The 12,218-nt window shown below is 46.6% G+C and overlaps 7 protein-coding genes across 7 annotated transcripts; 6 read left to right on the forward strand and 1 right to left on the reverse strand.

Annotated features, from left to right (window-relative positions):
• Positions 1-43: 43 nt before the first annotated feature.
• On the forward strand, positions 44-343 carry BJ212DRAFT_1377582 (uncharacterized protein). The gene has a single exon (XM_041336521.1). The coding sequence runs from the start codon at positions 52-54 to the stop codon at positions 262-264; it is 213 nt and encodes a 70-aa protein (XP_041189476.1). The 5' UTR covers positions 44-51; the 3' UTR covers positions 265-343.
• A 941-nt stretch (positions 344-1,284) lies between these two features.
• On the forward strand, positions 1,285-2,218 carry BJ212DRAFT_1278797 (uncharacterized protein; the record flags this gene model as incomplete). The annotated part of the gene is made up of 3 exons (XM_041331452.1): positions 1,285-1,606; positions 1,663-2,038; positions 2,089-2,218. The coding sequence occupies 3 exons, from the start codon at positions 1,285-1,287 to the stop codon at positions 2,216-2,218; spliced, it is 828 nt and encodes a 275-aa protein (XP_041189477.1).
• A 290-nt stretch (positions 2,219-2,508) lies between these two features.
• BJ212DRAFT_1302326 (uncharacterized protein) lies at positions 2,509-3,143 on the forward strand (the record flags this gene model as incomplete). Its single annotated transcript, XM_041333246.1, has 4 exons — positions 2,509-2,533; positions 2,667-2,702; positions 2,845-2,980; positions 3,014-3,143. The coding sequence occupies 4 exons, from the start codon at positions 2,509-2,511 to the stop codon at positions 3,141-3,143; spliced, it is 327 nt and encodes a 108-aa protein (XP_041189478.1).
• Positions 3,144-4,475: 1,332 nt separating this feature from the next.
• Positions 4,476-5,911, forward strand: BJ212DRAFT_1377598 (uncharacterized protein). The gene is made up of 11 exons (XM_041336522.1): positions 4,476-4,747; positions 4,802-4,821; positions 4,873-4,905; positions 4,954-5,050; positions 5,104-5,132; positions 5,192-5,219; positions 5,269-5,301; positions 5,352-5,428; positions 5,480-5,540; positions 5,590-5,664; positions 5,714-5,911. Exons 1-11 carry the CDS (start codon positions 4,732-4,734, stop codon positions 5,857-5,859), a joined length of 615 nt encoding a protein of 204 aa, XP_041189479.1. The 5' UTR covers positions 4,476-4,731; the 3' UTR covers positions 5,860-5,911.
• A 1,800-nt stretch (positions 5,912-7,711) lies between these two features.
• BJ212DRAFT_1377599 (uncharacterized protein) lies at positions 7,712-9,847 on the reverse strand. Its single transcript, XM_041336523.1, has 8 exons — positions 9,765-9,847; positions 9,673-9,717; positions 9,149-9,615; positions 8,933-9,102; positions 8,744-8,881; positions 8,333-8,693; positions 8,092-8,275; positions 7,712-8,041 (listed from the first exon to the last, which is right to left on the reverse strand). Exons 1-8 carry the CDS (start codon positions 9,812-9,814, stop codon positions 7,882-7,884), a joined length of 1,575 nt encoding a protein of 524 aa, XP_041189480.1. The 5' UTR covers positions 9,815-9,847; the 3' UTR covers positions 7,712-7,881.
• An 85-nt stretch (positions 9,848-9,932) lies between these two features.
• On the forward strand, positions 9,933-10,517 carry BJ212DRAFT_1484158 (uncharacterized protein; the record flags this gene model as incomplete). The annotated part of the gene is made up of 1 exon (XM_041340742.1): positions 9,933-10,517. One exon carries the CDS (start codon positions 9,933-9,935, stop codon positions 10,515-10,517), a length of 585 nt encoding a protein of 194 aa, XP_041189481.1.
• Positions 10,518-10,874: 357 nt separating this feature from the next.
• On the forward strand, positions 10,875-12,009 carry BJ212DRAFT_1377611 (uncharacterized protein). The gene is made up of 2 exons (XM_041336524.1): positions 10,875-11,529; positions 11,580-12,009. The coding sequence occupies exons 1-2, from the start codon at positions 11,342-11,344 to the stop codon at positions 11,773-11,775; spliced, it is 384 nt and encodes a 127-aa protein (XP_041189482.1). The 5' UTR covers positions 10,875-11,341; the 3' UTR covers positions 11,776-12,009.
• The last annotated feature ends 209 nt before the right edge of the window (positions 12,010-12,218 follow it).

Below are 12,218 nucleotides of genomic sequence, written 5' to 3' on the forward strand. Positions count from 1 at the left end.
AGCTTCCACGAGTCTTTGCATGTTTCTCTGACACTAAAACATAGATCTAACATGGTCACAAGAGAGGGCAAGTATAGACAACTTTCAGAGCCGTGCCCTCGCCCTGTTGTCGGTCTCAGACATGGATACTCAAGTAAAAAATTGCACCCTTTTTACGAGATAAAGCCGTGGCTCGAGTGGTGGCTTCGTAATACTCATGCTCAGATGCTGTTTCCACCATTTCAGAAGACGAAGAAGGGTCTATACCAGGCAATAGGTCTCTAACTTGTGTAATTGACACGTGGCCCCTTATTCAGCGATAACCCTGATGCCACGTCTTCAGACAAGTTATCCGAAGTTGTAGGAGCCTCCTTCGCTGCCAGCTGAAGAAGAAATTGCGCCCGTGAAACGTCACCCTTCGACGCCGGCTGAAAATGTGCGCCTGTTAAACGTCGACGTGCTTCGCAGAGGGTCCAGGAAAAGAAAATAATAATTGGCTGATATAGCTAGTAGTATGTGTTCCTATGATGGGTAAAATAACGAAGGAATGGTCACGAGTCCGTGTAACTTGATCTGGGAATCGAATATAGGAACGCTTGTACTGACATGTTAGTGGCTGGGTCAAGGCCATGTTGAAACCACTCTGGTATCATATGCTGTGCACAGCACCAATAATCATTGATGATATCGACCATTGACGCTGAAAACAGGCAACAAACATCATCTCTATAGAGACTACCGGTGAAGCCTAATAATATAATGAAGACAGTCGTTTCCAATTGGAGGAAGGACGATTTAGACAGAGCTAGACTCAGACCATCTGAGTCTAGCTCGCCAAATCGTCCTTCCTCTAAGAAACGACTGTCTTCTTTACATCATTATGACTATGGGAGTCTATAACAAACAACAAGTGACAAGCTTCAGAAAGACTGGTTGGTGGTCGGCTCCAAGCGGGAAGACGAAGTGAGCGACGGTGGTCGGATGACTCGGACCTCATCTGAGTTCGTGAAGATTTAACGAGCAAAGCCCACTCCGGAGTGGCGAGCTGCGAAACCCCAAGAATACACCCTGCGGAATCGAATTGTGTGACGAAAGCCCGAGCAAGCACGTATTGGAGGAGACTCTAGTCACGTTCCGGAGTCTTTGTGACAAGTTATTTCGGCCAAATGGTCTCTCCTATCCAGACCAATCGATCGTTCTTCGCCAACGGGAAAGGATGCTTGCGTTTGTCAGCCTGGCACGTCATCGTGGAAACATATAAGGGGGCCAATTGATCAACACCACCTCCCATTTTTCTTGCTAACAATGTCTACAGTCTCTGCAGAACTCGTGTACTTTGCTCCACCCCTTGACGGGTCTCGCCCATTCACCAATATAAATACTGATTCGACGACAGGCTTCCGTCCGCGTAATTGGAAGCAAGAGGTGCATACTGTCGAGATTGAGAACGTCAGGGGAAAAGAAAGTGACTACACCTTGGATACTGCAGGCTTTCAATACGTCATGAAACCTTCCAAACATAGTGCTTTTATCAATGACGAAGAGATCAGAGGAGAATACTATCCAGAGAGCATTGAACTCCTCAAGGACATCACGGGCGCGAGCAAGGTCGTCCTTTTTGACCACAGTACGTGTGAAACGGGCGTATCATACTCTAATATCTGATTTTTGTTTGGACCTTAGCGGTCAGACGCCACCGCCCTGGAGATGCAGAAACGGACGAAAGCAAGCGCCAGCCTGTTAATCAGGTTCATGTAGACCAGACTCCTGAGTCGGCCACCGCTCGTGTACACCGACATCTACCTGCCGGCGAAGCGGAGAGACTTATTAAAAAGCGTTTCCAGATTATCAACCTTTGGCGACCCATCTCTCACCCTGCAATCGACCATCCATTGGCGCTGTGCGATTACAGGACTGTCGACGTAGGGAAAGATCTCGTTCCTGTCACATTGGTATATCCGGATCGTGAGGGTGAGACTTTCGGGGTCAAATTCAACCCGACACATAGGTGGAAGTACAAAAAAGGGATGAAACCGGACGAGGTAGTATTGATCAAATGGTTCGCTGATTATGTTTTGGTCTGTGATGATGCGTTTACCTTGGTCGCAGTTACGATTCGGCTAAGGACGTCAACATTGCTAAATTCACCCCACATACTGGGTTCAAGGATCCCTCGGCACCACAGGGAGCGCCGCTCAGGGAGTCTATCGAGCTTAGGGCGTTAGTTTTTTATGAGTAGAGGGGTATCGTTGCTGTGATGTCATCATGGTTTCTTACTTCATCTTGCATTCTTGCAATTGACCGTTAAAATTACGGAAGTGAACGTGATTGACCTAGAGATTAAACGATTGTGAGTGTAGAGTTTTCATGATAGCATTTGCATTGCGAAAGCGCCTTTGCGGGAGTCGAATTGTTCTATTCATGCAAGGCGCTCAAAACCCCAAAGAGATCTAGCCCCGTCCTTACCTAGTCAACTATATAAGTCAGACTTAAGACCTCATATTGTCGTCAGGAGCTACTGGTCATATCATGACAGCCCTAACTCAAGTATCTCGTATATCTTATCGTTTATTTACCCCTACAATCTCAAACGCTCGTCCACGTTCCGTATCGTGTCGCAGTGCAGCCCAGAAGAGAATACTCGATACTGAATTTGTGGGCAGCGAATATCATATCCCCCTCCTCAGCTCGTGCTATCAACAAGACTCTCGGTATCAAATATAGTCAGTTCGAAGACAATCAGCTGGACACCCCGATTAACAACTGACTCCCTGACATTAGACAGGACGTTCTGGGGTCGTGTCCCACTTGGCAGTCCGATCTCCATATCAGTTCCTATTCGCCCACTTTCGTGATTATCGGGAGTAACAGAAGATGAGGAAGATCTGCGGGTCAAGAAATGGTTCCAGGAGCGGCACCACTGGCGTAGAATGGATGGCTTCGCTCGCTGCGGGATGCGACCTGTCACAATGCCGACTGGTGAGCGGGTAGTTGAAGAAATGTCAGTCAAAAAGTAGCTGACTCTGTTTCCCAGGAAACCCACGAGCAAGTCTAGTGGCAAGGGGGACAAATATTTCTGGCAGAATGAGCAAGAAGCCCAGCAGGACCAGCAAGATCGAGAAGCTCAGCAGGGGGATATGAAGAGGCTTAGCGGGCCATACTGATAGTGCAACAATCAATTTCCTACCATGAAACATTGTTGAGTCAGTTGTACCAGGATGATGCACGCCTTGATCCTTCGAATGCCTTCTCTCCCAACTCATGATGTGCATCGTCGAGGAATTCCTGGCATCGCGACGATCAATGCAATATATTTAATTGATACTGGTATTGTATGAGATAACGGCTGATATTGATATTGTCAAGTCACGCGACGTACTGTGGTATGTAACGTCAGAAAAATGATCGATATTGGATCTTGCGATAAGCCACACTGCCTTACTCGTGGTAGCGAACGTTAACAACGATTTTAATAGTCCGACTGTCAAAGTTCATTTCATAGTGTGAACGCCGTCTACCAGTCCTGTAGTGATTATTTAGCTCGACGACACGACAGTCAAACGAACCAGTAGTTTGGTGGGTTGTGCATCTCTTCGCCTGAGAGCCCGTTCAGTGAATTGCGCGACTCCAAAACTAAGATACTCCCGCGCTAAGAAATTGATAGATGTGACATGCATCAACTTCTTCGCGCGGGAGAATCGCCTTGAGCGCCTGTGTATTATGGGTGGTTCCACACAAGCAATTGAATAGGGCGATGCTCGCTCCGGAAGTACATCGATTGAGGTTGCAGCAAACTTTTACGCAGCGGTCAGTACAGCGTCCACCAAAGAGGATGCATGTCTGACACGGTAGTATACCTTGTATGATGCAGCCGTGACAACAGATCACACTAGAAGAGAAATAGAAACTGAGGGCACCATCAAATGATAGAAATGAGGCAATGACAACAAAAAGAACGGGAACGAAAGGAGTAGAAGCACATGAGAACAATCGTACCACCGAAGATCGAACGTTCGCACTAACTTATAAATGACCATACGCACCTCCTAGAGCTGGGTTCCATTAATCGAAGCTGACTTCCCCGCGTATATCTGGAGAATGGGGAAACCTGAAGTTTCCGAAGCAATTCGGAAGTGCCTCAAATGCAACTTAAATGTAAGCCGGTCTTCGGGTTAGACCTATGGTGGCTAGTAGCCGAATCCTGATGCAGATGGATGAGCTCAGAATGCAACGCATTGCAATTGGCACAGGCGCTTGAGGTCTTAAGGTGTGTTCGACAGAATCAACTCTAATGACCAGATATTTTTAAATATTCAAGTTGCATAACGTTCTCTCCGTCGGAGTTAGAATTAACTTTTACTCGTGTAAGTACAATGTACATCATGGCCACAGTCTCGACTGGCAGGCTTGCCGTATGATGATCAACCGTGTACTACCTTAGTATGTGAGCCATCTCTTACTTCCGTCATGCATGGACATGTGCCCCAATTACACAGTGCGACCATCATGATCCATACATCATGATCAGGTCATCATGAGCAAGGCACCCTCCGCCGAATCTGCTAGATCTAAGTCACACACTGTGATCACGGCTGTGACGTTGCTGTGCACACTGTAGTACTTATTTTGAACTGCTCGCTACATTTATTTACCTGTTGGGCCACACGAAATATGGCAGATTCCTTCGGTTTGCAGCTAGCCAAGGTAATCAGTCGTGCTCTGTCCGCAACCATTCTCTAATGTCTTCCGTCAATGAAGTACACTAACGGTAAGGTCAGGCTGATGGCAACGTTTATCGTTATTCACGAACCGGCTTTACTAGTCGCCGCATTAGCAATCCTAGTAAGTTGTATTGTTTCAGTCTTGTCAATAATAATATTGATGCAATACTAGATTTATGACTACTTTATCACGTTACAATCTGAAGTCAGAAAAAATCAGCCACCCATACCCTAGTGCTGATCTTTCTTGTAGGTTCAGTGGACCTTTGGACGGAAGTGGGGAGTTGTTCGCACTACCTTCACGGTTTCGCGATATGTGCCTTTTGCTGGTGCAGTCATGACCTTGTACTGTGAGATACTTACGCCAGTGCGCGCTACTAAGCAAAAGCTGATTCCTGACCAGCCGCTCTCAAGACATGGGGCACGCAAAATGTGGGTACATCTTCTATCTGTGCAGCGACAGTTACCTACTACAACTCACAACAATGCAGTGTGTGCCATTTAATGATGCTGTCAGTGGTTGGTCCAGGCAATTTTCATTACACGGATTTGCAATGACATTTTGCAGGCATGCATTTCTTGGGAATCATTGCCTCGGAAGGTTTGGTTTTTTCATATGACATTACAGCGTGGATTTACATTCAAACGCAGGATTATTGATTGCCAGGATCTACGGCTTCTCTGGCAACAACAACACTTGCCTGATCGTTCTTCTCTCTTTTAGTTCGGTACAATTATATTTCTATTTGCCTTAAGCACCACTAACTCGCGTGGCGCAGGTCATCTTGACGATGGCAGTGATTCTAAGTGCCGCCCCTGTCGATTTGAATATCCCAAGAGGTGAGGTCTCAATGTTCACATCCAAGTCTTAATATTCATTCTCTTTCAGCCTCCCCGCCTTGCGTGTTCGAGGGGGCTCGTAGTAGTGCCCTTCCGTATGGACTCTTATTGTTCTTCGAGATTGGTAAGGCGATCATTAATTCAAAGTTCCTTACAATACATTTCACTTCTAGTTCTCATGTCCACCACCGCATTTTTGAGATATCGACACTATCTTGGTTCTCATAGCACGCTGATGAGGAGTATCTATCGTGATGGACTGCTCTACATGTTCTGCATCATGAGTATGAACACCATCAAGTTGTTGATTTTGTGCTAACATCTCTGTAGTGGTATCTGCAGCCAATGTAATTGTAATCGCTGTGCTACCTGTGAGTTCTTTCTTTGTTGACTTGATCTCGACGAACTGAGTAGATTCCTAGCTCTCGTTCAGCGACATGCTAATCACGTTAGTCTGGTCGATCATACATGTATATGTATATCCCCGAAGCTCATTCCTCCATTTTAGGCCTCAGATTGTTGTGCACAGCGTTCTTGCTTCTCGCATACTATTTAGTCTTCCGGTGAACAAGGTGCCGGTCTTCCCCACATACCTATCGACGTCTTCAGCGGAAATGTTATCGTGTCCACACGAGTTTGGTGTGATGTCTGGAGACGGTGAGACAGTCGGTGGCGCTAACCACAATCAAGCTTAGACTGCTAGTTCTGCAGGTAACATGACACTGATAAACGTTTATCATTTGAGTTTGCTGACTATGGAATTTTCACCGTCAGTGCTTCGAATCGTGCATCGGTGGCTATGAATGGGTAATTCAATTTGGTCAATCCTTGTGAAATTTCGTCCCTCCTGAACACATGGGTATGATACAATGACCATTCTGGAATGCACTTACGGTTACGATGTCAAGCTCTCCAACGACTCTCTTACATAAACCCGCGGTTCGCCTGTTACAGCAATCCTATCCTATAACAATATTCCAAGACCACCGACTGATTCAGCAGTCTGGTAGCTGATGCTGATACCAACTTCTCGACAAAATAGGAAAGGTTTAGGGTTCGCATGGGTAACTTACGACAGAATGATCATAGTAAGGTTAAGTCGGCATTGACATTTCAAAATTCACGGCATATTGTAGAGGATTTTTGAGCTCTATATATGATAACCCTTACCCCTCTCAGCTCCTGGGTACATGATGGTGTCTGCTGCAGACTTCTCTCAACAGGATTTTGATTATATTATTATGGGAATGCCTGTGTGCGACTTGTAGATCTAAGGTTTTTACAGGGGGCGGAAGTTGAACTGGCCTTACATTGGCCTCAATGTACACGCTTATCTCTGTTCTTCAAATTTAACTTTGGGATGTTGTAGCCTCTCAACTAATGCTAGCGCTTGCGTAGGAGTCATTGATGCAGGTCTAAGGAAGAATGATGAGATCATTCTTGTCCCCGGTATTAAGGGGTCCAGTGACTGATTGATCTTGTATTCATGGTTTTTTTTTCAATTTCTCTTGGTAAAGGCAATATGGTCGGCAGGGCAGTTTAAAGTAAATCTGGAGGTGTGCTTTAAAGACAATGCATCACAGTTCGAGTCTAGATCCCGAATATGACTAGAATTTCGTCATAAAACCTCAACCATTTGCTCAGAATCGGAAGATGCCAATCCCTAGAGGCAAAGTTCTTAGTGGTTCATGGAGACAGGGGCTCTGGGCGACTTGACTGCGGAAATCATTGAACCTAAATTAACCTTTTTGGTCAGATGAAGAACTGATGGATTACATTCGCTCAGATGTCGGCAGTGCATTCCGTCCTATAGGTAGGTTGTTTAACTTGAAGGCTGCAAGCTTTTCTTATGCAAATTTCCCCTCGAAAGGGACGGCCTCGAAGCTCCCTCGATCCGCCAATGGCGTCGTCGATAACGAACTAAAGGTCAAATTATCCTTGAGTATAATTGTCTACGAGACGAACTCACGGATTTTCCACAGGTGTATGGGACAACCAACCTGAGAGTGGGGTGTATATCGCTGTTGACAAACTGAGCTCAGCTTCATTAACATGCACTTCACAGGCGGACGCCAGCATCTTCCCAATCGTAAGGCTGAAAGATGTTGCCTTGGACATACTGATATGGGTAATCTTAGCACCTGGGAACTCATCCTCAAGCCACGCTTTATGGGTAAGTCATCGATAATGATTTTGCGACTTGTTCTGAGAAGATCTTTCTAGGCTGGCTCACAAAGCCGCAGAAATCATTCAAACCGGCGACAAAGATAAACTTTGATATCCTCGATGGAAAGTATTGTCCATGGACGGCTATTTACACAAGTATGATTCCATAGATGTTTCAGGCGCCAATAGTTCCTGTCCATGTGTCAATCAAGTCGATTACACAGTAACCCTTCACAGGCACGTATTGCTTAGTGATCATCTTGATCACCTCTTGAGCAACCATGCCACCAAGGAAAGCTGCAGTGTTAGGCAGCTCGGAAAAAGGTGCTCGAGCACTAATATAGTGACATGAGCCATAACCTTAAACCAAGAAAACCCTACTCACATCTCACCAATGGCATTGTCAGCATCAGCAGGAAGCTCAGTGGACTGTCCAACAATGGTTTGAATCTTTGCACGAATGGACTCTGCGGATGGTGACACCGAGGTGTCGCCCACTTGAAGCAACGAAAGCGCAGAGAGAGCTAGATGTATGCATGTCTCCTTCGGCATCGCAGATAACGACTTTACTAACCCAACAGACGAAAGTAAGCAGTCTGAGCCAATGCAAGATCCCAGAGTGTTACCTAGAGCAGCTTTGTCTTCATTGAATGTACCCCAAGGTTTGCCTCTAAGAACGACCAGTGCATGTGCATTCTTGACAAATGAATCAACCATGGCGTCGTCGACTGGTACTCGGAGATAGCTCTTGAAAGCCTGTTTTTCTTCCTCCGCTCTTGTTTTGTAAAGTCGCTGCAAACGTATGTAGTTATGGGTGTCAGACTTCATATCTGGTAGGGTTGATGTAAGAGGGAGCGTGTGTGTATCGCATTGTTCTGTGTACTCCTTCAGGGCAGCGAGGAGATGGAAGAAAGGCGACCGATTGCTGTCCATGGCTTCAGTGGATAGCGCGGGGTCACTAAAAAGGGCCGTGATTTCCGAAGGAACCTAACGGAACAGTTATACTAAAACTCGAGGTAGATGGAACAATGAGAAACCTTCGTTTCTGTCCAACATCTGTATGCCTGTGCTTCTGCTTCGTCAAAGTTTTCTTCATCCTCCTTCACTTTCAGTGCGAGGACACCTTCCTTGAACTGTTGTCGTTCTTCGTATGATTTCGGTAGACTACCACCATGCTGTATGATCCCTCGTGAACATGCATTCAACCTGAACAAGGGTAAACTTACAGATTCCTTCCAATTCTCAAGCGCACGAACTAAGATCACCACGTATGGTATGTGTCCGTGCTCTGTAGAATCCATCTTCTCAAACTCCAGCGACAGCGCGTGTTCTCTCAAAGCTGGGAATGGTTTGTCGATGCGGAGGGAAGGAGATGTTTCTGAGTGACTCTCGATGACTTGAAAACGTCATAAGCATACTCAAGAACACAAATCCATACGTACTTGTGTGTTCACGAAATTGAATATAGAAATCTGCCAGGAATCCAGCTGACCGGACGACCACAAGAGGCGGGTATTTCGTATCTTTCCAAAGGAGTGCAGAAAGCTTGTTCAAGAGTGTGTGATCTAGGTTATGGGCAATGACGATAGTGAATGAAGTGATCCACTCGGGGTCCGACTCGAGGATGCTCTCGAGAGTTCTAGTGTCTGCGCAACCTTTAACACTGTCATTTAGCTCGCCCAGAAGTCGGACAGCCTCCTCTGCTCTATATTTTCCAATACTATTGTATCCTTCTAGGAAGAAGTTATTTCCGGCATCGGAGTGTGACACCTTGGCGTGATCAAGGATAGTGAAGTGCCCGATGCCAGGAAGAACAAGGTTCTTCAAGATTGAAGTTGAAGTGGCGGATCCGGATATCAACAGTACCCGAGAAGACTCCAATGCACTTTGTCCAGTTGCTGCCCACAGGCTTGTTCGCAAATGTCAATTGGGCCTCATTTGTATAGTTCTCCTGAAGTAATCTTACCGGAGCTGACGATCATATCTTCGTGTTTTGGTGTCTGGCGCAGACCTATGTCTGGTCAGCAGACAAGTTTTAGTTTGCTAAAGAGACCATACTCTATTGCAGTGGTTGCAGTCTCGATGTCCTGAGAGTCCTGACTAGACATGATGGTCGAAAGTAAAGGCTGTAGCTGAAAGCGGCAACTGATAAGTAAAGGTGACAAATCAACGCGTACAGTCACACATTTGTCACACTGTGACATTCGTGTCTTTTTGACCTTCGCCATGACGGACACGCGTCAGTTCGGTGATCTTGCCACTCAGCTCATCGCGGAATCTCGTAGATCGACCCTAACAGACACTCTTCTCAAATATAACGACAATCTTGTTCGATCCATCATCCGGGAACAACGCGATCTCGAAAAAATGACCGAAACCAGTCAGAACGTCACTCCAGCGATGCTCATCTATCAAACAACCATTGTACGAAACAAGAGATGTCTCCTAGCATATCACAAGCACCGTATGGATAGATTGCGCGATATGTATTGGACCACTGGAGGCGCTTTACCGCATATTTTGAGCAATCAGGATATTCGCGGCAAACTCTCTCCTCATGAAGTCGACTTCCTTCGCCAGTACAGCACGTCTGTGATGGATTATCGTGCTGGTTTTTCCAACGAGCTCGATATCACAGCCAGTATCACCCATCCGCCCAAAGACTTGCATGTGCTGGTTCACGTTATCAGGGATTGTGGGATCATACAGACAGAGCTTGGGACCATCGATTTTCAGAAGGGGCAGAGATTCATGGTTAGAAGGGCTGATATCGAACACCTTATTGTGCAAGGTTATCTTGAGGAGGTTTGATAGTGCGTTGCAACTTTTCGTTAACAGGAAGGTTTTGACCATGATCAGAAAGGAAACACGTGGCGGTGTTTATTTCTGATGTTGCCAAACAACTCGGCACTTTGTCGAATGCGTCTACGCGTTGCACCAAGTACCTCCACCATGATGCGGCATGGTCTCCACAATTGCTCGAAATTATCATCAAGTGCATTGATCTCACAAAATCGCTTTCCTTCATTTCCTAAATATCTGTCTACACATTTACGACGGTTGTCAACTGCAACTCCTAAGGCTTCTCCGTCCCTTGGCGTCCAGCCAACGAACGAGCGCTATGATCTCTTCTTTTCTGAGGGCCTTAGTCCTCCTATGTTTACGCCAAATAAAGGGAGTTCTGGCGGTTCTGAAGATATATCCGACAGTGAATGGCAAATCCGGACAGGTCAGTCAGGCATGCTGCCCTTGGGAGACACACTGATGCTACAATCAGATCCCCCTATAATCATCGTTCCTTTTTCTTCGTTATCGTATAGGCCGCGCTATCTATATCCTACAGCAAACGCTTCCTGACTTCTTCGATGTGGGCCTTGTCTCAAGCATAGACCCCACAAAGACACCGGCTCTCATTAATTCCAGAGAATCAGATTCGCTGGAGGTGGAAAGCATTTACAGTCCCAAAGTGAGGTTGACGTACACGCCCCCTGTCGCCCTTCCTTCGCCGTTTCCAAGAACACTTGGCCTGGAAGGTTAGTAATGTGCCTATATTACGTTCCCGTCATTAAAGATAACGATGGTTTTCCTCAGGACTGCCGCTGTACCTGGCTTCATCTGTCTTTATCCGGCACACAATGAGAACATTGTACTCAGACCTTCGCGTAGAGCTACGCAAGGTGGCGGTGCAAGGATCGCTGTCCGCGCATTCAGAAGGCGCTGCAGTCGGAAGCCACTCGAATCACCAACGAGACAAGAGTCTCCTTATTGGCTTGGATGTGTATGGTACGACACGCGTCAGCGGTGGCGTTGGGCAATGGCAGATGTCAGGATCTTTACCGTCAGCCCTGATTCTTGCTGATCATGATCAAATAGAGACTCGACGTACAGCTTTTCGCCTATTTCTGGGCTGATACAGACGCATACCATCAACTCCATACATCCAGCGCCGCATCAGGCTGCATATGATGCACTAAGAGCGTCGCTCAGTAGTGTGTTTGGCTTCGGTGGGCCTGGGCCGGGGGATATTCGACCGGGAGAGGTTCGGGCGGTTGATGGCGATAAAGAGTGACCTACATTTGTTTCATGAATTTTCCGCGTTCATGTCTTCGCCAAGTATTTATTGCCTCGTTAACCAAGATGAGCTTTACGATCCACATCCTGTCGTCGGCTGGCGTGAGAGTCGGCAGATGGCGTATACCCATATCCATCACTTGTTTCCATCATCAAGCTGACGTCTAGCCAGACTTATAGAAGACGGAAAAGAGATCTGAGACAGTCCGTCTGCTTGCACATAAAATCTGGATTTTAATGCAGGACTTAAGTGTCGGCGAAGTCCGACCGGCCCTGACAGCTGGCGGTAACGGGGGCCGGGGCACAGCCCTGAGGCCTGAGAGTCTGAGACATGCGGTATTGTTTTGAATAATTTTAATTATTGTTGCCTTGCGAGCCCTCTCTGTACTGTGGACGCCTTCAAAAATATCAAAGACTATGTTCAGGCATGCAGTACGCACT

This window comes from Suillus subaureus (assembly GCF_016647635.1).
Source record: "Suillus subaureus strain MN1 chromosome Unknown BJ212scaffold_32, whole genome shotgun sequence".
Lineage (NCBI taxonomy): Eukaryota > Fungi > Basidiomycota > Agaricomycetes > Boletales > Suillaceae > Suillus > Suillus subaureus.